This window comes from Histomonas meleagridis, assembly GCF_020186115.1.
Source record: "Histomonas meleagridis strain 2922-C6/04-10x chromosome Unknown contig_68, whole genome shotgun sequence".
Taxonomy (NCBI): Eukaryota; Parabasalia; order Tritrichomonadida; family Dientamoebidae; genus Histomonas; species Histomonas meleagridis.
Genome location: NW_027150909.1, coordinates 462,820 through 487,885, shown reverse-complemented (window position 1 = coordinate 487,885; position 25,066 = coordinate 462,820). Strand labels below are relative to the sequence as shown.

The 25,066-nt window shown below is 30.3% G+C and overlaps 9 protein-coding genes across 9 annotated transcripts; 4 read left to right on the top strand and 5 right to left on the bottom strand.

The window, feature by feature from the left end:
- Window positions 1–2,938: 2,938 nt before the first annotated feature.
- Window positions 2,939–4,126, top strand: GO595_008509 (uncharacterized protein; the record flags this gene model as incomplete). Its single annotated transcript, XM_067922092.1, has 1 exon — window positions 2,939–4,126. The coding sequence occupies one exon, from the start codon at window positions 2,939–2,941 to the stop codon at window positions 4,124–4,126; it is 1,188 nt and encodes a 395-aa protein (XP_067771275.1).
- Window positions 4,127–10,842: 6,716 nt separating this feature from the next.
- On the bottom strand, window positions 10,843–12,624 carry GO595_008508 (Dynamin central region family protein; the record flags this gene model as incomplete). The annotated part of the gene is made up of 1 exon (XM_067922090.1): window positions 10,843–12,624. The coding sequence occupies one exon, from the start codon at window positions 12,622–12,624 to the stop codon at window positions 10,843–10,845; it is 1,782 nt and encodes a 593-aa protein (XP_067771274.1).
- Window positions 12,625–13,033: 409 nt separating this feature from the next.
- GO595_008507 (uncharacterized protein) lies at window positions 13,034–16,120 on the top strand (the record flags this gene model as incomplete). Its single annotated transcript, XM_067922089.1, has 1 exon — window positions 13,034–16,120. One exon carries the CDS (start codon window positions 13,034–13,036, stop codon window positions 16,118–16,120), a length of 3,087 nt encoding a protein of 1,028 aa, XP_067771273.1.
- A 475-nt stretch (window positions 16,121–16,595) lies between these two features.
- On the bottom strand, window positions 16,596–17,873 carry GO595_008506 (ectonucleoside triphosphate diphosphohydrolase 1; the record flags this gene model as incomplete). Its single annotated transcript, XM_067922088.1, has 1 exon — window positions 16,596–17,873. One exon carries the CDS (start codon window positions 17,871–17,873, stop codon window positions 16,596–16,598), a length of 1,278 nt encoding a protein of 425 aa, XP_067771272.1.
- Window positions 17,874–18,281: 408 nt separating this feature from the next.
- Window positions 18,282–18,587, bottom strand: GO595_008505 (histone H4-3; the record flags this gene model as incomplete). Its single annotated transcript, XM_067922087.1, has 1 exon — window positions 18,282–18,587. One exon carries the CDS (start codon window positions 18,585–18,587, stop codon window positions 18,282–18,284), a length of 306 nt encoding a protein of 101 aa, XP_067771271.1.
- Window positions 18,588–18,998: 411 nt separating this feature from the next.
- On the top strand, window positions 18,999–19,415 carry GO595_008504 (histone H3.2; the record flags this gene model as incomplete). The annotated part of the gene is made up of 1 exon (XM_067922086.1): window positions 18,999–19,415. The coding sequence occupies one exon, from the start codon at window positions 18,999–19,001 to the stop codon at window positions 19,413–19,415; it is 417 nt and encodes a 138-aa protein (XP_067771270.1).
- A 242-nt stretch (window positions 19,416–19,657) lies between these two features.
- On the bottom strand, window positions 19,658–21,028 carry GO595_008503 (Tectonic-1; the record flags this gene model as incomplete). The annotated part of the gene is made up of 1 exon (XM_067922085.1): window positions 19,658–21,028. The coding sequence occupies one exon, from the start codon at window positions 21,026–21,028 to the stop codon at window positions 19,658–19,660; it is 1,371 nt and encodes a 456-aa protein (XP_067771269.1).
- A 745-nt stretch (window positions 21,029–21,773) lies between these two features.
- GO595_008502 (cupin domain-containing protein) lies at window positions 21,774–22,223 on the top strand (the record flags this gene model as incomplete). Its single annotated transcript, XM_067922084.1, has 1 exon — window positions 21,774–22,223. One exon carries the CDS (start codon window positions 21,774–21,776, stop codon window positions 22,221–22,223), a length of 450 nt encoding a protein of 149 aa, XP_067771268.1.
- A 659-nt stretch (window positions 22,224–22,882) lies between these two features.
- On the bottom strand, window positions 22,883–24,613 carry GO595_008501 (RNA polymerase II-associated protein 3; the record flags this gene model as incomplete). The annotated part of the gene is made up of 1 exon (XM_067922083.1): window positions 22,883–24,613. One exon carries the CDS (start codon window positions 24,611–24,613, stop codon window positions 22,883–22,885), a length of 1,731 nt encoding a protein of 576 aa, XP_067771267.1.
- Window positions 24,614–25,066: the final 453 nt, after the last annotated feature.

Here is a 25,066-nt window from a genome sequence, read left to right as displayed (position 1 = left end):
TAAACTATTAGAAAGCGCAGATTACATTGAAGTTCTTTATAATAATACACATATATTTTCTGAAGAAGGACAAATGTTATTACAAGTGTTATCTTTAGTAGATCGAAACTTTCATAAAAACGTAATAAAATTATTTAATAATGTTGGGAAAATGGTATCTTTCTCAATTCTTGACTTTTTAGAAACGAAACGAATGCTTCCAATAATTTTTCATTATTATATTGAATATCCAAGTCGTTTTAATAGTGAATATTTAGAACCAATAATGTATTCAGCTCTTTGTAATTATCAAATGTATAATCTTGATATTGCTATAATTTGTGAAGCTTTAAATACTATTTTACAATCTTATAATGAACTGCCAATTTTATTATGTAAAAAATGTATTATTGATTCAAATGTTTTAATTATTAAGAAAACATTTTTAAATATTTTTTCAGAGAAAATACCAGAACAAATTTTTCTTAAATTACTTCATTTAACTGTTAAAGAAAACTATAGAAGTAATACAAAAGAATTTTTCGAGCATATTAAAGCAAAAAATATAAAATCAGAACTATTTGAACCTTTTTTTATCGAATTAAAACCTTTTGAACCTTTTCATGAAAATGAAATTGATCAAACGTTTATAGGCTTATTATCAAATATTAAACCTAATAAAGATATTTTACAAATAGTTTTCAACAGATTATTTGGACCACCTTCTTTAGATGATTTTAATTTTCCATTTTGTCGTTCAGTTGAATCAAGGAATGCAGCATTAAGATACTTATTAGAAAACGATTCAATTAAAAACATAGAAATTTTAACAAGTTCATTAATGATATTACCAAAGAATAATGAAATTAAAATAACGAATAATTTGAAAATTATTATAAATAATATTAAAAATGCTCCAAATGATTCAATAATACCACAAATATTTCAACATTTTGCTTATAATGAAGTATTTCTCGACTGGATTTTTAATATAAATGAACCATCTGATTTCATTAAAAGCATTCAAGAATTTTTAGTTGAACTTAAATATTCTATTAACGATTATATCGATTTTAATCAAGTTCTTTCTAATGAAAGAATAATGGAAACATTATTTTTAAATGAAAAAGATTCAATTCCACAACTTCTTAATTTATTCGACTTTGAAGATAATTTCTCAGATAGATTTTTATATATTGATATTGATTTAAACAAAAACATGTATTTACAAAAAGTGTTTGAAATGAATAGTGAAGTTTACGGAGACATAGAAAGTTATGATTGTATTTTATTACATATATCACATAGTGACGAAAAAAATTTGTTTGAATTTCCTTTTGTTTTTCAATGGAATGATTCTTGTTATATATTTAAAGGGTTAACATATAAAATTAAATCTGAAGAATTTCTTACAATAATAATGAAAGATAATAACTATATTCAAATTGGAAAAAAATTAAATGAATTTAACATTATTGATATATCAAGTATACCTTCAACATGTTTTAATTCAGTTGTTTTCTTAATATATCAAAAAAATAACTTTAAATCTAAAAATTATGAAATATCAAATGAAATTAAAACTAATATTAATATTAAAATTAATGAAGAATGGCCAAATCATATATTTTCTACATCGAATTTATATGATGTATTTTCAACTTATCTTAAAACAGATTATTCTATTATGTTAAATATATTTTATTCAATTATAATATCAGATTCTGATTTCCTTATTGAGTGGGTACCAAAAATGAAAGGTTATATGGCACAATTTCCTAATTATTTTAAAGAATTTGTTCAATATTCTATGAATTTAGGTATTACTAAAATAGCAAATTATTCTAAAAAAGCGGCGGAATTTATACCTGTTTTATTTTCGCAAAATATTAAATATAAAACTGTTAAAAAGATATATAAATCATTAGAAAACTTAACAACTAAAAAAGAATACATTTTTCTTATTGAATTAGTCAATTCTTTTGAACAACAATTTATTAATAATTCTGATTATTTATTGCGATCATTTAGACTTCTTACATATGGAAAAACTAAATATAATATTAAATATGATAAATTACAAAATGCTTTCGATACATTAATTACAATAATAAATAATTCTAATTTTGTAGATGATGAAAACAATTACCAAGCATATGTTCAATCAAATGAATTTATGGAAGTTTGGGATGAAATTATTCAAGAATCAAAACCTTATTTAGAGTTAACTAAAAAAGAAACAATTTCAATAACTGATAATATTGTACAAAACATAAACATTGAGCTTGCTAATAAAACTATTGATACGTTATTATATGATGCTATAATACCTTCTTTATTTCATGAAAATGATTATGTTCGTGAATCTGCTAAAAATACAATTTTTGCTTTGATGCCAAAAATAAACAAAAATTTAGAAAATTACATTCAAAGGCATGTGTTAGACAAATCTTTAAAACTTCCACAAATAAATGATGAACCTGTAATTTGTCATATTTTAATGTCTTTTATACCATCGGCTAAAGCTGCTTTAAAACAAGAGGATTCATACTGTGACTGTTACTGTGAATTAATCGAAAAAACTTGTTTCATTGCACCTTTAACGGCCATTAAGCATACGAAAGATTTCTTCGTCATGCTAAAATATTCAAAAAATGAAGTTGTTTCTGAATGGTTATTAATGACTATTCATCATGTATTAGTATTAAATGAAAGTTTAATAACAAATATTTCTATGGATGATTTGGTGCCAATATTAAGATCAAAATTTGGTACTGTCCATGGTATTCAAGTGCTTTATATGTTTAGGGATAAAGCAAATAGGTCACATTTGGCAAATTCTTGTGTTAAAGAATGTTTGAAATCATTTTATGATGAATATTCAAATTTGTTGCTAAAAGCTATTGAAGAAGGATTGTTAATAGGAGAGTTGAATTTGTCGTTTAAAATTACTGATTTTATGAATTTAAAGATTATAAATGCAATTTTTGAAAGACAACCTGAACTTAGACCAGCCCTTTTACCTCTTATGAAAAGTACAATTGATAGCGCGCAACCAGCTTCAATTTATTTCATGAGTCCATTAATATGTCAGACAATTGAATATGTGAAAAATCCTGAAAAAGCAAACCAAATGAAAAAAGACGAACCACCAAAGGAAGAATATCAACAAAATGAGGGCTTTGAACCAGTTGGTGAATTTGAACCTATTGAAGATGTTGAGCTAGCCAGAAGAAATCAAGAGCAAAGTTCGCAATCATCAAAGGAAGAAGACGAACAAAATGAGGACTTTGAGCCAGTTGGAGAATTTGAACCTATTGAAGATGTTGAGCCGGTTAGAAGAAATCAAGAGCAGAGTTCGCAATCATCAAAGGAAGAAGACGAACAAAATGAGGACTTTGAACCAGTTGGAGAATTTGAACCTATTGAAGATGTTGAGCCGGTTAGAAGAAATCAAGAGCAGAGTTTACAATCATCAAAAGAAGAAGTTGAACCAGTTGAAGATAAAATGAGACAAAGGCTAAGATCACAATCACCAAAAGAAGAAATTGAACCAGTTGAAAATAAAATGAGACAAAGGCTAAGATCACAATCACCAAAGCGAGAAGTACTTACAAAAGATCAAAAAGAAGAACTTAAAGTGATGGAAGCACAACAAGAAAGGCCTAAAAGAGGAAGACGAAATAGTGTACAATCTACAGAATCAGAAGAAACCCAAATGATATCAATGACAGATGTATATAAGACAATATTAGAACTTGTTAAAACAGTGGCATCAGCAACAGATTTTCCAAAACTAGAGAAACCACACCAAGAAAGACCTAAAAGAGGAAGACGTAAAAGTGTGCAATCTAAAGAATCAGAACAAAGCAAAGCAACACCAGTAATAGAAACACAACAAGAAAAACGGAAAATCGGAAGACCTAAAAGAGTACAACCTACAGAATCAGAACAGAGCAAAGCAACACCAGTAATAGAAGTACAGCAAGAAAGACCTAAAAGAGGAAGACGTAAAAGTGTACAATCTACAGAATCAGAAAAAAACAAAGCGACACCAGAAATAGAAACACAACAAGAAAGACCTAAAAGAGGAAGACGTAAAAGTGTACAATCTACAGAATCAGAAAAAATAAATCAACGCCAGTAACTGAAACACAACAAGAAAGGCCTAAAAGAGGAAGACGTAAAAGTGTACAATCTACAGAATCAGAAAAAAACAAAGCGACACCAGAAATAGAAACACAACAAGAAAGACCTAAAAGAGGAAGACGTAAAAGTGTACAATCTACAGAATCAGAAAAAAATAAATCAACGCCAGTAACTGAAACACAACAAGAAAGGCCTAAAAGAGGAAGACGTAAAAGTGTACAATCTACAGAATCAGAAAAAAACAAAGCGACACCAGAAATAGAAACACAACAAGAAAGACCTAAAAGAGGAAGACGTAAAAGTGTACAATCTACAGAATCAGAAAAAAATAAATCAACGCCAGTAACTGAAACACAACAAGAAAGGCCTAAAAGAGGAAGACGTAAAAGTGTACAATCTACAGAATCAGAAAAAAACAAAGCGACACCAGAAATAGAAACACAACAAGAAAGGCCTAGAAAGAGGAAGACGTAAAAGTGTACAATCTACAGAATCAGAACAGAGCAAAGCAACACCAGTAATAGAGGTACCTAAAGCAGCAGCACCAGTGACAGATGTACCTAAAGCATTGCCACCAGTAACAGTGGTACTTAAATCATTAAGAGGGGAACCCCAACAAAAAAAGTAGAAAGAAGAGTTGTGCATTAAAAATAATCAATAAAATATATCGCAACAAACGATTATATTCAAAAAAGTTACCATGGTAAATTTTTAGTAAATTTCTGTGTTATGATATTTTAATATCCATTTGATATAATGCCTTGAATCAAGAAATTGATTAAATTCTTTCTCTTGAAGAACTTTAAAAACTAAGTTGACACATTTATCAAATGAATTTGGTGTAATCATAGTCATTCCATGATCTAACAATTCTGTGTTTACGTAGGGTGATGGGAGTTTATTGTACTTTTCATAAATTTTCTGAAAGCGACAATATCTTTTTCCTTCTTTTGAATAAAACTGTTCTTTAAACCTTTTGACGGACTTACAAAATGCAAGAACAGATGTTAATCGCTTTTCAGTAATGTACTTCTTAAAGTAGTGATAAAGATTCTTATCTGTAAAGATTCTACTAAATGGTGGTATGTAATCATGTTTTTCTTGAAGACGTATTACAGGCTTTAATACTGTATTGGTTGGTTTGTTGTTATCTTTGTTTTCATCAGATGAAAATATTTTTTGTTTGGGTGGAGAAATAATAGATCTGGGTTCAATTGATAATTTTCTTGATTTATTTTTTTCATATTTTTTTGGTGCTGGAGAAAAAGAAGCGGGACTTAAACTTACCCTTTTGTTTGCAAGTCGTTTGGCTAGTTCAATGCAACTCATTTTTCGGGAAATGAAGCTTAACGTACAGTAATTTGCCGATATGTTTTGTCCACATTGAAAATTGAAAACCATTGCCTTTGATAAATTTGTGATGAAAACAATCGTTTTTAAACGTACTTTTTTATGGCCGATATCGGCTTGCAAACAAAACCCCTGTTTTTGCTTTTTCATCCTCTTTCTTCCCTACAATAAAACTGTTCTGTGAATTGCTCAAATTTTGGTTGATGCTAAAATCCAAAAGAAAAATATTAAATTAAAATAATAAGTTTAGTAAAATCATATTTCAAAACTTTCTTCAAGACTAGGAATTGTAAAAAAGCTAAACCTATTCTTTGTATTTTGATTATTAAAAATCATGATATATATGTATTCATGAATCTCACTATTTATTTCACCTGTTGATGCTAAATCCCCAGGGGTTTGCAAAGCATTAACAAATAAAAATTGGCTGAATGTGATTTCATTTTTGTATGAAAGCCATACTGTTATATTAGACATGATTATTTCGTTCTGTGAATTTTCCTGATCTTCTTCTTCATTGATAAGAGTAACTTCAATTATAGTTGGATCTAATTTATTGGATTTTATATAATAATAGCCAATTTCATAAGGCTCAAGATCACATACAAATATATGCTGATTAATTTCATGTATCTTGTTTTGACAAAGGTTTCCATTAAAACCTTCATTACATTCCATAATTCCTTCAATACATTTACCATTTTCTTCTGAAATGCATGTGTGATCTTCAATAAATTTTAGTTCTATTGGATTAATTTTAATATTGTTATGAGGAAATGGTCCTGTAACAACCACTGCACAAATTGTATCTTCACAATTCTCATTACTAAATATATGAATTTCATAAACACCTTCGATAACTTCATTATTATCTTTAAATAAAATTATTTTTTCATTTGTTGAGCAATGTTCTTCTTGGTTGTTTTTGTTGTGATTACCATAATATACATTTCTATTTGGATCTACTACAACTAAATCTAAATCATAATATATTGGAATGTTTTTAGTAAAACCATCTTCTCGTTCAAAAAATTTATCCATATATGATAATGTTACTTTTAAATCTGAACTTCTTTTTGTCAATATTATTTTAGCTGAATAATGTTTTTTCCCTGTTATTTTTAATTCTTTACATATTCGAAGCCCAAAATTTGATAATCTTTTCACTGGAAGAAGTGTTGATAAATCAACAGATCCATGACCTATCTTATTATCTGGTGTTCTTATTCCTTTATTACTTACAGCTGATTCAATAATTGCTGCTCTAAGAAGTACACCTGAAGGTTTGAAATTATACCCTTCAAAATACATTTCATCCGTAAAATATTGTCTAATAAGTGCAGCTGCACCAGAAACAGCTGCACATGAATAAGATGTTCCTGAAGATGCAATAAAATTATGATATCTTGAATAAACATAATCACTACCATGATTTGGAGCAATTTCAATTTGAGATGAAGCTGCATGAATCCATCTTCCTAATGTAACTACTTCTGGTTTTTTTATGCCAGTAATTGATGGACCCATTCCAGATGAATGTGCACGCACTACTTTATCAACAACTAATTGTACACTTCTAATCTTTTTTTGAATTATTATTTCTTTACCTATAAAATTGTAAATATTAATATTATCACATAATATAAAACAAACATTATTCAGTATTTCCCTATAAAATTCGCTTGCAATTTGTTGCATTTTTTCTGGTTTTATATTAAATACAAGGATATTCTTATAATTTAGATTAATAACTTCGTTAATTTTTCGTTTAAATTCACCTTTATTTCTCTGGTATACTACAAAAACACATATTTCCATTCCATTACAAAATTCTGGTAAACAAGATGCTTCGACTAAAATAAATCTTGCTTGATAATATTTAAATCGATCGTTTTTAACTATTATTTCTTGTGCTTCTATTGGTTCTACGTTTTCATCTTGAAACAATGTAATTAAAAAATCAACTTTATTATAACGAAATATTTGATTTTGAGAACCAACTGTAAGGATATTATTATTATCTGAAATGGATATTAGAGTACAAAAACGTTCATTTTTACAAAGATTTCCAGCTGATGTTACATATAAAATTTGGGGAGACCTAGAAACAAGATTATGCAAATCTTTTCTGCACACAAAATCACACATTACAGTATCATAACTTAAACTAATAGATACGATATTGTATTCAATAAATTTCAGAGTTTTTTCAAGTATTCTAGGATTACAAATATATTCATTCTGTAAAAATAAAATTTTTGCATTAGGTGCAACACCATTAAATGCTTCAGCTCGTGAATTTTGATTATGTGCTTTTCCTGCAACCACTGATGCAACTTTTGTTCCATGGTTATCATATCCAAAAATTAATCTAAAATATATGGGATCATTTTTCCTAACAAAAGAATGAGAATCAAAATATCCTGTACAAATATATAAAAATTTTCGATGATTTCTAATTACTTGATTAAACCCAGGTGAAATACCATCATAAAATGATGTATGAAGCCAATCAATTCCCATGTCAATTATAGCAATTTTTTGACCTGAACCATCAATACCAAATCTCTCTAGATAACGTGGCATTACACACATTTCATATCTGCGATTGTAAATAATTTCTTGATTTCTCTTTTGTATATATCCTCCAAGAATGTTTAGTTGAATTGATGTTAATAAAAAATATGACATAATTTTAATGATAAAATAAAAAAGAACTTTTATTTATATTATTTTTTAAATAAAATCAAAATCAAACTAGAAATTACAATGTCAAGTAACTATAAGTTTTTTTATACATGTTAATTCAAATTATCAACAATTACATTATATCATCAAATAGATACAATTTTGTTTGATTGCAACCTTTTAAAAATCATTAATAATTTTTATTAAAGGAACAATATTTTGTTTAATTAATTTACCTCATAAAAAAAACTAATGTAAATATGAATGATCAAGAACTTGAATCATATCTAGCTAAATTCGAACAGGCCAAAAAAGATGCTATAAATAAGGCATATAAGTTTGTTAGAAAAAAATTAAAAAACGAAGCAGATATTGAGATTTTAGAAGTAAATAAACAGAGAGAAAATGAGAAACATTTACAAAAACTCAGTTTCCTTAAAATTTGCGTGCAAGATTACATACGGAAAGTTGAACATGGGATTGAAAATCTACAAAAAGCAAAAAATCTTCTTATTGAAATAAAGAAATTCATGAAAGAAATCAATGATCAAAAAGAACAAATACAGCAATTATCTATCATACAAAAATATAATGAACTAAAATCATTTTCCCAAATTTGGGAAAAACTAAATCAAACAGAAGAATTTTATAAAAATCTTTGTGAAGTAGATTCTCATATCAATGCTGTTAATAAGTTATTCCATAAAAATCCAAAAAACACATCGATTAAATGTTACTTAACAATTCAATCACTACTTGACTTTGAATCTAGTCTATTAAAAAAAGTTGTTGATCAATCATTAATACCATTTATAATATCTAAATTTAATTCAATTCATCAAAATAAGGAACAAATATTATCTAATGCACGTTTTCAAATTAAGGTATTATTTTCAAATAATAAACCACCAAGTATTGATCAATTAATTAGGTCAAATTGGATTTTGATTTCAAATGGAGAGCAATCCTTCATAACAGAAAATTTCCATTTTTTTATTTCTGAATTGTTTGAATCAAAATTAAAAGAAGCAAACACAAGTGAACTTGATAAAAATCTTAAGAACATTATTGAAGTGTTAGATGAATTTTCTGAAAAAATAGAAAAATTAAATTATGCATTTCCACCTGATCTAAAAATTTTTGATCTTATTGGTAATTTTTTCAGTGAAGAAACCATAAACATTACAGAGAAACTTCGTAATAATAATACTTTAACTTCTTTTTCTTTATTATCTCTTATAAACTTTATGAAAGATATAAAATGTTCGATGAAAGTTTTACTTGGTTTTGAAACAAGTAATAACTTTGAGAATCAAATTTTCGATTTAATAAATTTATTTGAGAAAATGGTTATTCATGAATATAATGAATTCTTAAGGAGAATCATAAGTATGGATATTAATTCCATTGAAGAAAAAAGAAATGGAATTTTAACGACACCTGCACCAATGGATCTTATGAAAAGAGCTGAAGATGCATATAATTTTGTTAAATTATCAGGACTAAATATCATTGATGATATTGGTAAGATGTTTATTGAAATTCTAATTGAAAGATTATTTGATTTCTCTAATTCTTTAGATAAAATCAAAAATCGTAGTTATTTGATTGCTATTTGTAATAATTCTTATGATGCAAAAGAAATAATTCAACAAGCATTAAAAAAGAGTCCTGAAATTTTTGTAAATGGGCAAGAAAATAAACTATTTCAAGTATGGCTGATCATTATGAAAAAAGGATTAAATTCTCTTTATAATCTTTTATATTATTCCATTATCGGGGAATATAAAAAGTTTAGAATTGACTTTGAAGATAAAATTAAACAAATTCATGGTTTCATAGATAATATAAATTCACATCTTTTAGAACCTCTTTTTCATAAATTCATGAATATTTTCTGTAAAAATATTGTTCCACATTATATATGTAGTTATTTTACTAAAGTTGAGAATCCTTCTAATTTTAAACAAAGAGTAGAGAACGAATGCAACTTACTTATAGGATTTTTTGAAGAAAACCAAAATGATTTTACCACCAAAACAATAAAATTAATAAAAACATTTAGTGATTTTATGACTACACCATTTCAAGAAGATATTCATCTATTATATGTTTTAATAGCCAGAGAATTAACTGACTTTACTCCAAAATTAGCTGGCCTTTGCCTTAAAAACAGACCAGATGCTACAAAGCAAGCAAAAAGTGTAGATGAAGTTGTGAAAAGTTTTTCAATAATGTATGAGAACATAGAAAAGAAAGAAGAAGATCATATTTTTAGTGATATCATGAAGACAAAATAAAACCTGATCAATGCAAACATTATAACTTCTCTTTTAAATTCACTGATTATAAAAACAAAACCATTAATGCATATAATAAACTGTGGAAATAGAGTTTAACTTTTAAAAAAGTTTAACAGGGTTAATGTATAACTTAACTTTACTACATAAGTTTTTATATATAATAGCTCGTATAGTTAAGTTTTCAACCACCTTTTCTAATTTTATAAAGTATTAACAAACAAGAGGCGAGGAAAGAACAATTTCGTAAACGAGAGTATTGACACCAAAACTTAAATTTGTTTCGATTCGACAATGAATTTATGCGTTAACAAAATATATAAATAAAAACTTAACACAACTCAATAACATATTATATCGTTAAACTGTTTACTGATTACACTCTTGTCATACGTACTTCGTTAAGTATGCTCGATGCCTCCTTAAGCGCTTTGATTAATTCGACGCATTTCTTCCTTCTTGCAGCTACTTCCGGATCCTCTGTAAGGTTTGGCTTCAACACGAGTCTCTTGAATAACTCATGTCTTAAGTATTCAGTTGATTGCTTAATAAGAATTCGATGAATTCCTTTTGCAATTTGATCTTCAACTTCTCTCCGACAAATTAAGAAATATCTTTCAGATAATTCGAGAAGAAGTTCAACATTACTTTGTAATGATCCAGTTTGTAAATGCGCTTTTGTCTTTTCTTTAAATGTTGGATATTCAGAGTTAATATATGCTTCTTGTGTATCAATGAAATCCTTAATAAATAATGTGCATTCCTCAAGTGTTTCTTTGGCAATGTCTAAGATAGATTGCGATAAAAGAGCTTTCGCTTTTGGAAATCGATCTAACTCAGCAAGGTGCACTTTTTCGTGTAACTCCATCAAACGGTGGTGCACCATTTCAGCGGCTTCAATTGAAGGGGCTCTCAATTTTTCAATATATTCGATCGTTAACCGTGTGAATGTTGCCTCGGGGAAGAACAATGCCCTTTGAATGCCACTATTAGCTTCAATCATGTTAGCTACATCTTCTCTCTTCATAGTAGTCGGTAATGGAATAGTATTTAACTTTGCAGGGAAATCATTAACAAGATAACTCATCAAATAATAACCACCATCGATACCTGTAGCTCTTAATTCATCCGAAGTACCAAGCAATAATGAGTTGTAGATAGACAAATAATGTTCAATCATCTTATATAAAAGCATTTGTTGTTCTTCAACATTATCACCAAATGTTTCACCATACCCTTCAAGCTCAGCTTTCTTACGTCTTAACAATTCATTTATTTCATTATGAACGGTTGGAAGATGTTTCTTAATATGTTTCATCAAAATCTGATTAAGTGTACTTGCAAGATATGGATAACCATTAACATCAGCAATATCTCTATAGTCATTACTTGTTACAAAGAATCGATGTTCTTCTTCAAGTACTTTGCTCATCGGTTTCTTAGAATTAATATCTTGTTGTGAACGATTTACAACGCCAATAAAGCCTAACTTAAGCGGATAAACTTTGTTTGTGAGGATGTCACGTGCATTTGTACCCTTATCCATAATATCAAGTTTTGTCAAAACACCAATTGTACGGTCACCTTGTGGATCTACCTCTTTAGCAATGAGAAGGGAATCTGAATTTGCGATATCAGAGTTTGCTGGTGATATTGCAAGAATTATTGAATTTTCAGGTTTGATATATTTAAGCACCATATTACGGATAAGTTGTGGAAGATCATGAGATTGTCCTTCTGTTGCTACTTTGGTTAAACCTGGAAGATCGACTAATGTAAGATTTAAAACATTAGGTGAATAAACTTTAAGACTAATTGGTGCATCAGTAACACCTTTATCATGACATACACGTTCAGTTTCATCTTCAATTTCTTTACGAACAAGATCGAAATTCGTAAATTTTTTGTCTGGAAGATGAAGGAAATAAGCATATTCTTCAGGTGTGTTAGTATGATTAAGTTGGAGTATGAGAGGACGACGTGTTACAATTCCAGAACCACGTGGAAGGAAATCTTTTTGAACTAATGATTCAAGAACTGAAGATTTACCGCAACTTTGGCAACCAACAACGACAATCTGAGGGAGATTAATCGAGTCATTACCAACTCTAGCGAACACATCCTGTAATTTGTTTAAAACAGGAATTAGCGTCTGCATCGAATGGCGGTTTTGACACGGACCGTTGATATAAAATTAGCCATTACCAAATTCTCATATTCTCTTCATGAAATCATGGGAATAAAGAAATAAAAACGTCAAATGTCCAAATGTTTAATATTATTTTTAATTAAATTATATTAAAACATTTTTTTACATCTTCAATGATTCAAGTCTTTATTTAGGTTAAATATTAATTATAGTAACATTAAATTAGTATGTTATTAAAATATATATCGATTATTTATGCTATATTGATGTTTTTCTCCATTATAAAATGGAAAAAGTCCGGAGACAATTAGCTAGAATTATTATGATTTGACAGCGGTTTTTGCGAAAAATATACTTTTTGAACCCGTATCGGTGGCAAACGTGTTTTGTATGAAACCTCTGCGGTTTTTCAAACAAAATGGAAGAATTCCAACTTGAAAGTCTCATCGAACTGAATAAGCATGGTGAGCGTCTATTAGCAGGTATGTATGACATTATCAAGTCCTTTGGTACATCCGAATTTCAGAGCATCCTTACCTCTGAAGTTCAGAAAAAATTCCGACCTGAATCTAAGAAAATCCCACAAGCACCTCGAAACTTAAAGTCAGGTGATACCTACAACACACTTCAACGTCCCTACACTATTCTAGCACACTTCCGTCAATTTCAAGCATTAGCTTTAAAGACCCTTCAATTATGTAAGAACCAAACACCTACTATTAGCTTTGTTGAAAGATATCCACTTACTCTTAATCTTATTCAACTTTACAACACCTATGTTAAATTACATATTTTACTTACACAATATGATGACTTCACAACCATTGTAAATCTTTACAGGTGGGCACTTGAAGCTGTTTCTAAGGGCACTGATCCTAATGGTGAACTTTTAGATAAATTTCTTCATGAAAGATCTTCAGTCAAGTCACTTGAATCAGAGCTTCAATTTCTTAATGAGCCAATACTTAATTTGCTTTCCACCTTTACACCGTCCATAGTTCTTATCATTGGACATCCGACATCCAATTTATGGGATAAGTTAACCTTATCCGAAGAACCAAAATATAACAACAGCGATACATTTCTTACAATTGATCAACTTACAATGATTCATCTTCGTGAAATCTGTGATTTCTTCTTATGTTTTGGTTTTGTTTCAATGCAATCACTTAATCAACAACTTGGCCAAGCGTTCCAACTTATCTATAAGTATTGTTTATCTATCCAATTATGTGGCGATATCTTTATCGAACTTAAGACATTATGGAACTTATTCAAGAAGAACAAGAAACTTGAATTTGATACATCATTTGTTGAAACAGCAGAAAGTGATTATTCAAAGATTCGGCCAACACAAGAAAACAAGCGACTTAAGATCTCTGTACTTATTCGTGATTTTATTTCAGCATCTGAAGTCGATGCGTCATTATTAAGTACCAAATTTGGAGTAGCATTTTCATTATTAGGATTTGCAGGTTTTGAAATCAAGAATGCATTTCGTATTAAAGCTACTAAACCTAACTTACCAAGTAGTAATCATTCTATCTCGGAATTAGTTTATTTATATGGCAAACTTACCGTTATTTATCTTAAGTCTATACCAGATATTCAACGATTTGTTATCTATAATATTCGAGAATTTGATGCACCTTATATTGATACATTAGCACATTCATTTACATTATCACAATCGATTTATGATCAATTAACTATGTTAATAGCAGCAATGAGAACTATTGATATAGCACAATATGATCAAGGTACTACATATGACTTATCTAAGTTATTAGGTTTAATTTATAGTCTCTTTACAGCATTTGGAAGATTCTCAATTAATCATGGAGCTTCACATTTAGTTCCATTATTACGATTACTTTCAGGTGTATACTTTAGAATGAATTTATTCCAAAACACATTTTTAACAATATTACAAATATCAAAGATATCTACATTTTGGGCTCATATTAATCAAATCTCTGAATATGTAGGTGATACTAAATTTAATGAATCATGTTATAACATTGGAGCAATTTTATTAGTACATTATTGTTCAATGGATAATGCATCAATATCAGAAATTCGTAGTTTACCAAGTACATTAAAGAATCATTATCAAGTCTTATATAAAACAATTTCAAATTCAATCAGAGATTTATGTGATGAATTACAAAATGAACATTATGCGAAATTACGTAAACAAATGTTAGCTAATAATTTAATGAGTGATAAAGCACAATCATTAGGTAATGAAAGTTCGAACAAAGCACGTAAAGAAATATTACCAATTGCAAGTACAACACGTAAAATTGGATATTCAATGATGATAGCACAAGAAATTGGAGTAGTTAATATCTGTGGAGAAGAACATAATTTACCAGAAGAATTACGTAAAGATTTACAAATGTATATGGTTGAAATGTTTAGTAGTGAACATTTACATCCACCAGTTGAAGTTATACGTGAATTACAAACAGCACGATGGATTATGCAAGTTGTATGTTCAAGTGGAGCAATGAGTTTACCAATTACATTATATAATAGTTATCATACATTATCAGATGGTGTTGAATCAGCATTTGTTAAAATGTATAGGAATGCATATTCAGGTGTTATTGTTAATAAGTTAATACCAATTAGTTTTTATAGTAATTCACAAGATGCATTTTTACCAATGCCAGGTAAAGATAATATATCACCTGCGCAATATATATCCGAACCAGCATTTCAATCATTACAAGCATTAATAGGTAAAGAAGGATGTTCATTAATCATTGATTCAATTAATAATACAATTGGTGAAAAGATTAAACAATTAGCACAAACATTAAATAAATTATCGAATAGTGTTAAATCAGAAGTATCTTATCCATCATTTAATGATCCAGAAGGATTATTACATAATATTATTACCTTAGGTTCTATTTTACAAGTTCGTTCTATGATTAATGAATATACAACAAATAATAATTCAGGTGTTAAACCACATTTAGATAATAATTTCATGAATATAATTAACGAATCTTTAAATGGTATTGACTTATTCGGTGATAGTAATGATGGTAAGTTTAAGTTCTTAGCTATCATAGCGTCATTATTCTCATTACAATATTGGGAATGTTTCGATTATGACGCTTCGAATGATGCTATTAAAGATAACTCACATTTGATATCAAGAGTATTGGACGTGTTCATAGCTTATGCACTATACCAAAACAAAATTAAGGCACCGGCTGACGCGTACGCATACTTCTTCACAATGTTCGCCAAAAGTATTCAATGCGGTATGGAACACTTCAAGTCGAACAAGAAAGTGAACTACCCGGGATCAAATATGCTGATACTGGCCGACTTGTTCGTAAGGTGCTCTGACTACGCTGACTACGGTGCTTTGGAGCAGGCTGTGTCTTACCAGTTGATTAGGTCAATATACGCAACAATACTGATGAGTGGACAAAATAACTCGAAGAAAGCTCAGGACGCCGGTGAAGGCAAGTCAAAGAAATGAGTGAGCACAGAGCAATAAAAAGTACCTGTGAAACGTTTTGTTTGGTGTGAATTCTTTCGCATGAATCAAATTTTGGTTCGTTCTCTTTTAATGTTCTTTTTCATTTTGTTATTATTTCATCAAATTTTGTGTAATTGAAGAATTTTTATATCGGAAAGGACGCGATAAATCAAAAATTGACAAGAAGATTTATTTGGTGCAAGTAGAGTTAAATGTATAAAGTTATTCATATGTTTTTCAAACGCATATGTCAATAAATCTTTTTACTTATGAATCTAAAGTGGTTGGGACCCCAAACACTTCAGTTTTTGAATATAAATCCGATGATTTTTCATTCATTCGATTCTATCGTTGGGAAACCTTTCTGCAACCACTTTAAAGAAACAATAATGATTTTTAAAAAAGTGTGAAAAAATCACAAATCAGTAATTGATGAGGGAAAAGAATGTTACAAAAACAAAAAAACCTTTACAAACTACGCGTCGAAGTTGCTTCCTTTCTTCCTGCACAGCGCACTTTTCCTTATTATCTTAACAATAATATTTACAGCTAGAAATGCGTTCATTGCTATGAAAGGAAATAAATCGAAATTTCTATCATCGAGTTCAATATTTGACGCTTCTTTCAGCATTGCTCCGATTGTCCAACTTAGGTCCACTCCGTCTATGTTATCTATCTTCATAACATTTGTTGTGTTATCATTAAAATGATAAACTTTCGTCAGAACATTCCATTGGTAAATTCCGTACCAACAATAATTAACAACATACGAATTATGTGGATATTCCCGTTCAATACTTTCCCAATCTCTCGAACAGAATTCAGTAGTTCTTTGCCGAAGTTCACTTAAAGTCGAATTCGAACGAAGTTTAAGAAAATCGTTCAAATAGAAATACGCAGCCATTGCAACGTATTCATTCGTAGCGTTGGGAACAACAACATCAGTGATCTCAGGTTGAGAAAGAAGAACACTTTCAACTAACTGTGTGCATTCATGAAAATTTCCAGTTCCACTAAAATTGAATAATTTATGATGACCAGAATAATTGACGGGATAACATGGATTATGGTGATTATCATGACTTTCAAGATAATTGGTTATTGTTTTAAGTGCTTCATTGGCACCATAACCAAGATAGGAATGTGAAAAAATTGTGATGCGATGATGATTACCAAGATTGACTGTATGCTCATCTGGAGAGCCGCTGAGCTTTTTAATACGAAATGAGATTTGACTGGAGGCACCACCCATATCAAGTGCACCAATTGTGGATTTAGATGTTAATCTCCCAAGAAGATGATTGACGGATAACCATCCAAAAATGCCTTCTTCAACACCAGTGATGGCTTGGACGTAACGAGGTTTTAACTTAAAGGGTGAATTTTTTTGGAGATATTCGTATGTTTGTGAAATGACACGAAGTTGATCTTCTTCTGATAAAAGCCGAACACCTGCTGTTGCAAAAACAAAAATTCGTGTTGTCGGATAATTCTCTGGTGGAATTCTTTTCATTGAAAATTTGATGATTGGTTTGAAAATAAATTCAATGATTGATGAATTCTTGTGTGCCTTTGCAAGTGGTATTTTGCTTTTATATACCCACCCATTCGTTCGATTTGGAGCTGGATTTACATTTGGAATTCCTTTTGATTTCTCCCATTTGTAAATATGAGCTCTTGTTCCAGAGCTTCCAGCATCAACCATAATAGCATATTTAATCACTTTTGCTCTTACAAGGAGCAAAAGGATCATTCCCTCGAAAACCCCACAATTCGAAACAAAAAGTCGATGACAACTCACAATTTTTGTGTTAAGTTGGCTGAACTCCTTTAAGCTCTTTTTTATTCTTGTTGCGATTCCTTAACGAATATATTTTCAAATTATCGCATTACGTTTTTTCTTCATTTATTATCTGTTTATTTCAACACAAGTATGATTCTTAATAATTTCAATACAAGTAACATTGAAAAAAATTATATCTATAAATCGGCATTTTTACTTAATTTTTGTGTGTTAGCTTTCAATCTGGATCTGCTTATTCTTCTTCTTCTTCCATTAGACCAAAAAATTCCTTTACGTATTCAATGGTAACCATTTCATAAATATAAAACAAAAGGAAATTTGAAAAACGATTTTAAGAAAATTAAATGAAAATATAACTTAGAAACCATAAAGCGTTCTGCCCTGACGCTTAAGAGCGTATACAACATCCATTGCTGTAACTGTCTTTCTTCTTGCATGTTCTGTATATGTAACTGAGTCACGAATGACATTTTCAAGGAAGTGACGAAGAACACCACGAATTTCTTCATAGATATCACCACTAATACGCTTGACACCACCACGACGAGCTAATCTTCTGATGGCTGGCTTTGTAATACCTTGAATGTTTTCACGCATAACTTTCCTATGACGCTTAGCACCTCCCTTACCAAGACCTTTACCACCTTTTCCTCTGCCAGACATTTAATAAATGATTTTCATCCTCATTCATTTCAAATATCACAATTTAGGCGCCTTTTCTAATCAAAAAGTGAGAACCATTTAATGTCATTTTAGTCTATATTTTTAATCTTTTCAATTGAAATCATCTTCATATAATTTTTCGGGGTTTAAAACGTCATTTACAAAAGCCATTTTAGTCCGCCATATTTTGAAATAGAAAAAATTCATGAATTGAATAAAAATGGCGGGGTTTCTCGACCATTTATAACCCCGCGCTTTTTTCAAAACATCATAAATGTCATTTTACTCCATTGTTTTTTTGCAATTCATTTAAATAAAATTTCATTTAATTTAACATGGACTAAAATGGCATTAAAAAAAGCAAACTTTTTCTGCCGCCATAAAACCGTAAATTATTTATCATAATTATAAATGGCTCGTACAAAACAAACAGCTCGTAAATCTACTGGTGGTAAGACTCCACGTAAGTCACTCGGTGCTAAGGCAGCTCGTAAGTCAACACCAGTTGTTGATTCACAAGGCGCTAAGAAGCAACATCGTTTCAGACCAGGTACAGTCGCTCTTCGTGAAATCCGTAAATATCAAAAGAGCACAGATCTCCTTATCCGTAAGCTTCCATTCCAACGTCTTGTTCGTGAAATCGCATCTGGATTCCGTGGTGATCTTCGTTTCCAATCATCTGCTATTGCAGCTCTCCAAGAAGCATCCGAAGCATACCTTGTAGGTCTCTTTGAAGATACAAACCTTTGCGCTATCCATGCTAACCGTGTCACAATTATGGAACGTGATGTTCAACTTGCCCAAAGAATCCGTGGAGAACGTAACTAAAAGGAAATTTTTGTTTTATTCATTCGAATTTTTATGTAAAAACTCAATTTTCAGATTTTTGATTTTTGCGTTTAAACGGTCGTTAAGATACAATTAATTTTTACAAAGAAAAACCTGTATCCTCTACAAGGGAGTCTTCTCTTAAGGGTTAAGAGATTCAACAAATGCTTTATAAAAGAAATTTATTATCAAAATAATTTTTTTTTGAAAATGTTGATATTATATAATTATAAAATTACAATTTATTGATCAAATGGTGTCCATGTTTTGAGCTTGTTCGCACTGCTTTGAGGATTTGTGTTTACATCATTTGGATATTCATAAAATAAAACCGAAGTTGTAACTTTTGTTGAGTTTAAATTTCCTGCATACGCATTGTTTGATGAAGATGCGTAATATCTCACGTTCATTTCTTCGATGTAGTACTGTGGATTCGATTTTAAACCAGCAGCTTTGTAAAAGACAGAAATTTCCTGAACCAAATGCGAAACCAAAGAGTATTGTAATGTATCTGTAATGTTTGGAGAAATGTTAATGGCTTTTGCTATGTTCTGATTTGGAATCTGATTAAATTCTGTATATGTAAAATAGAAAGGTGAATCTGTATTTGAAAAATCCATTCCTTGTGCTGCAATTGTTGGAACATTACAAGAAAATTCTTTGCTTAAACCAAATTGAAGTGGTACATTTCCTTGTTCACATTCACCATTCGAATTTGGCCCTGTCAAAACAATACCAGAAGACCCTGTGACAACAGTGTCACCAAACTTATATCCAGCATTAGTATTAGGAACAGCATTCGGATTTGTAGCCCATTGAATGCTGATTTGTATCACATCACCTTCAGAAACCGTTCCGATAGAACTCGAATCAACAAAAGCGAAGTTGCCGGCTCCGGATTGGGTCGTGTAGCTTGCATTACTCCATGATATGGATGTCCTTGCATCAGTGCATGATCCACTAAAGCTGCTACCACCCAAAACATTCAAACAATAATCTTCTGTCATACCTGTTGGAACAATACAGCTTTCAGAAACACTTTCAAGATACCTAACTGCTTGAGACTCACAATATCCATCAGATCCACGACGAATAACATTTTGATTGAGATTATTGTAAGGTGATACTGTGGTTATGGTTTGTGTGGTAAATATATCACGAAATGAATATTGAACATTTTCTGAATTTACTGCTCGTGGGTCGCTAATAGAATTTGGTGTAAGTACATAGTAATCACCTGGAGAAGGATTATTATTTTTATGAACACATAGCATTGTGCGAACAAGCCAACGTGCTAGTGATCCTTCTTGATCGTCATCTAGTTCGGAGCATAATTGAATTGAGTTTGTTGATATTTGAGGTAAACATTTTTCAAAATTATTTCGAATATTTTGTGGACAATCTGGATCACAACAACAATTAGGATCGCATTGATTAGTAACATCACATGAGCATTCTCCGTAATCTGTATTTTCTGTTATTATAAATGTTGTACTATCTGGATCTCTATCAGAAGTTGTCTGATAGTATAGAGACTCATCTGTTAGATTCATATCTTTTTCTATTGTAACAAGTCCAAGAGAAAAAGAATAAGGAAGGAAAAAAACTAACATCTGTTTTAAACGTTAATTCTTTTGTGTAAAAATAATAATGACTTTTTAAAATCTATCAATTATTTTTGCCTATTAAAAAGAAAAACTGGTAACAACTTTCAAGTAAAACATGAAAAATTACTTAAAACATTGAAATGTTGAACTATTAAATTTTGATATTTTTATAAGAACACGGAATGGAAATTTACATAATTTGTAAAAATATAAATTTTTGAATATCGATAATACAGATAATTTTTTCTTGTTTTTAGTAATTATAAAACATAACGTAGATGTGTGAATTGCATTCTTAATTACTTATACATGAATAATGATATGTTTTTTTAAAAGATAGTTTGATTACAATTTTTTATCACCTGCACTTATTTTGTCAGTAAGGTAAAAAAAATAAATTGAAAATTTTCTCAATGGACATCATCAATTAAAGCTTTAATTAGTGTCTCAGTTACTTCAATTAGAACAAATGTTTTAGAATCATTAAAAAAAAAAATATTAATAAAAATTATTTTCCCATAACTTTAAATATTTTATCTTTTAAATAATATCATGTGTATATAAGAAATAAATATTTGACTATAATCACAAAAAATATAAACGATATGCTCAAAGAAAACAACCCCTTAAAGCGTGATAAACTATAGAAATTTTGATTCAAAACGATTATCCGACCAATCGTAAACTTTTGAAAAAATATAGCACACTTTCCAAATCATGAACGAAGAGTCATAACTTCACTTTATTTTTAATGTCGATCAAAACAATTTCCGAAGGAAGCAATTACACTGCTGTCAATGTAGGTCCAGTATCTGAAATCGAAAAATATGTTTTCACAGGTTTTGGACAACCAATTCCAGGAAAAGTTTTCTTGCAACAAGCTCTTCATTTAACAGGATCTGAAATTTCATATACATCCATTCCTGCAGGTGTTCAACTTTCATTTTTCCATTCTCATAAAGAAAATGAAGAAGTATATATTGTTATTCAAGGCAAAGGAGAATATCAAGTTGATAACACTGTTTTCCCAATCGAAGAAGGATCTGTTATCCGTGTTGGTACAGGAGCTAGTCGATGCTACAAGAATACTGGAACTGAACCTTTGGTTATCATATGTATCCAAACTAAAGAAAATAAGGAACCACTTAAAACTGGGCATGATGCAGAGTTTCTTCAAACTGAACCAAAATTTACCGAATAAAAATGAATTAGGCAGTAATTTATTATGTTTTTGAGTGCATCGAACATAATTCCTAAATTTCATTTAGACTTGTAGAATTAAATGTCAGCAAAGAGTATATAAATTTCATCAAAGAAGATTCTTTACTCTGGTACATTATTTATATAGTTTGAATTGACAAGTTATCATGAATATGATAATTTAAATTCATGTTTTTGTACAATAAGATAATTTCTTTTTTATACACCTATTTTCTTCAAACTGAACCAAAATTCACTAAGTAAAAATTACTAAGCATTTATTTTTGTTTTCATTACATTTTTTAAGTATACATTTATGTAAATATAAAGAATATTTAAAAAAAAAAGTTTATCATCATTTGGAGGGTATAAAAAATAATCAAAACTCTTTGTTGTATTGTAGTTTAAATTCTTCAAGTAAATCTAATTTCAAAATTATAATTATTCATTAATATTATACAACCAGATTTTGGGATAAATTCGAAAATCAATTATTTATTATCGAAAAATATCAAGTAAAGACGATTATCTGTGTACAGATGGTGATACAATCCTAATAATGTTATAACATAATAGGGATATTTATTTGATTATAGTTATCGAACTGTATTAAAAGGAAATTCTTTTACAAGAAACGATTAATGAGCTGAAAACAAATGTTTAATCAAGTTTCCAAATCTTTCGCACAGAGTTCTTTCTCGCTTCGTCTTCTCCCGAATCTTCAATGATTTCGATCACAATTGGGTTAATTAGTTTCATATTATTCTTGTCGAGGAACACGAGTTTTATCATTTTGTGTTTTCCTATTTGCTCCACAAATTCGAATGCTTTGTGTTGATCAATGTTCCTTAGCGCTGTCAGTATCTTCAGAATGAGCTCAGCATTGATATCAGAACCCAACGATCGGTTTATCTCAGAAGGTTCCATAGATTCAAGGCGCGGCTGGAAGTCGCGTTGCATCATTGTCATCCACGCGCCGTAGCGCTTCTTACTTGTGGAGGCACCGCCGCTGCTGCGTGGCGAACTAAGCTCTGGGTGCTGCACTCTGATGTTCTCTGGGCGCGGCTTGCGCTGCGGCCTGGCGGCTTCCTTATGCTGCGCCGGCTTCTCCTCAACAATTTTAACTTTCGCCGGCTTCTCTTCTTCAACAACAACCTTAGCTGGCTTAGGTGACTTCTCCTCAACAATGCTAACTTTCGCTGGCTTCTCTTCTTCTATAACAACTTTAGCTGGTTTCTCCTCAACAATGCCAACCTTTGCTGGTTTCTCTTCCTCAACAATGGTAACTTTTGCTGGTTTCTCTTCTTCTATAACAACTTTAGCTGGTTTCTCTTCCTCTATAACAACTTTAGGTGACTTCTCCTCAACAATGCTAACCTTTGCTGGCTTCTCTTCTTCTATAACAACTTTAGCTGGTTTTTCTTCAACGATCTTCACTGGCTTAAGTGGCTTATCTTCTTCAACGACAACTTTGGCTGGGTTAAGTGGCTTATCTTCCTCAATAACAATTTTTGGTTTGGAAATTGGTTTATCCTCTTCGATGACAATTTTTGATTTTGTAGCTGCTTTCTCTTTTTCGTTGCTGCGCACATCCTGTTTGGTTGTTTCCTCGATGATGGATACCTTTGGCTCGTTGACTTGTCGTATTCTGCCGTCTGCTGATATTCCGAGTTTGGTCCGTAGATCGCGAATCTTTTTGTTGACGAGATCTATGCCCTTTTCTAATTCGTTCGCACTTTCGAAGTCCTGTAATGCAAGTTCAAGCTTTCCAAGTGCTTCGCGACAAAGAGCACGACGAACAAATGCTTTGGTATATCGAGGATCAAGGCTTATTGCCTTTGTGGCATCACGCTCAGCTTCAGTGAAGTTCGATATTTGATAGTATGCAGTAGAACGATTGTTGAAATAGATTGCATTGGAGGGATCAAGTTTTTGCGCAGCTGTATATTCTTTGATAGCAAGTTCATACTTTTTCTTTTTGAAGTAGTCATTGCCCTTCACTCTATGTTCTTCGGCAGTTTCTTTTGGATCTTCAGAATCTTCATTATTTTCTGCTTGTTTAAGTTTGGCGTCCAACTTACTCCAATCTTCATAGCTACGTGGTGCTGAGCCTCTGCCAGGTGAGGGTTTATGCTCGCTAGATTTAACTGGCTGCTCTTTTTCTTCATTAGTTGGTAGGATTTGAACTTTCTTTGGTTGACTGGATGTACCTGTGCTGTTTTTAAGTCTTCCTGTTTCTGGTGGAGTATATCCAAACTTTCCTTCTTGAGCTAGTGCAATTAATTGATCATCACGTAATTGTATTTCTTCTTCCCATGAAACCATTTGATTGAGCTCATCACGAGTCTCATTTGCTTGATCTCTAATCATCCTCTGAATCTCTAAAGACATTTTTTCCTCTTATGTGGTCTGGTATACGTTAACGGTTTTTGATCCCTGTTTTTGTTGCTGTTTTTCTTTGTTTGAACATATGTATCCACCATGTAGACAACTTCAATAATATTAAAAGCATTAAAAATATGTGTGAATATCAAATTTTTATTGAATTCAATAGATCATTTGTTGATGTAAATTTTTCATTTTCTTTAAAATATCCAGAAATTTTATATAAATACAACATACACATCATATAATTTTAAAATTGTACTGTAAAAAAAATACTATGATGGGATGTATTTTCTCAAATTTTTAACAAAGATTTTAAAATTTAAATGGAAAATTCGAACTTATTTAACAAATTATTTCAGGAATATACCATGTTAAGCATCAGAAAAAGGAAAAAGGAAGTCAAACATGGCCAAATATTTAATAATATGAATTTATTATGAATTTTTCCTTATGATA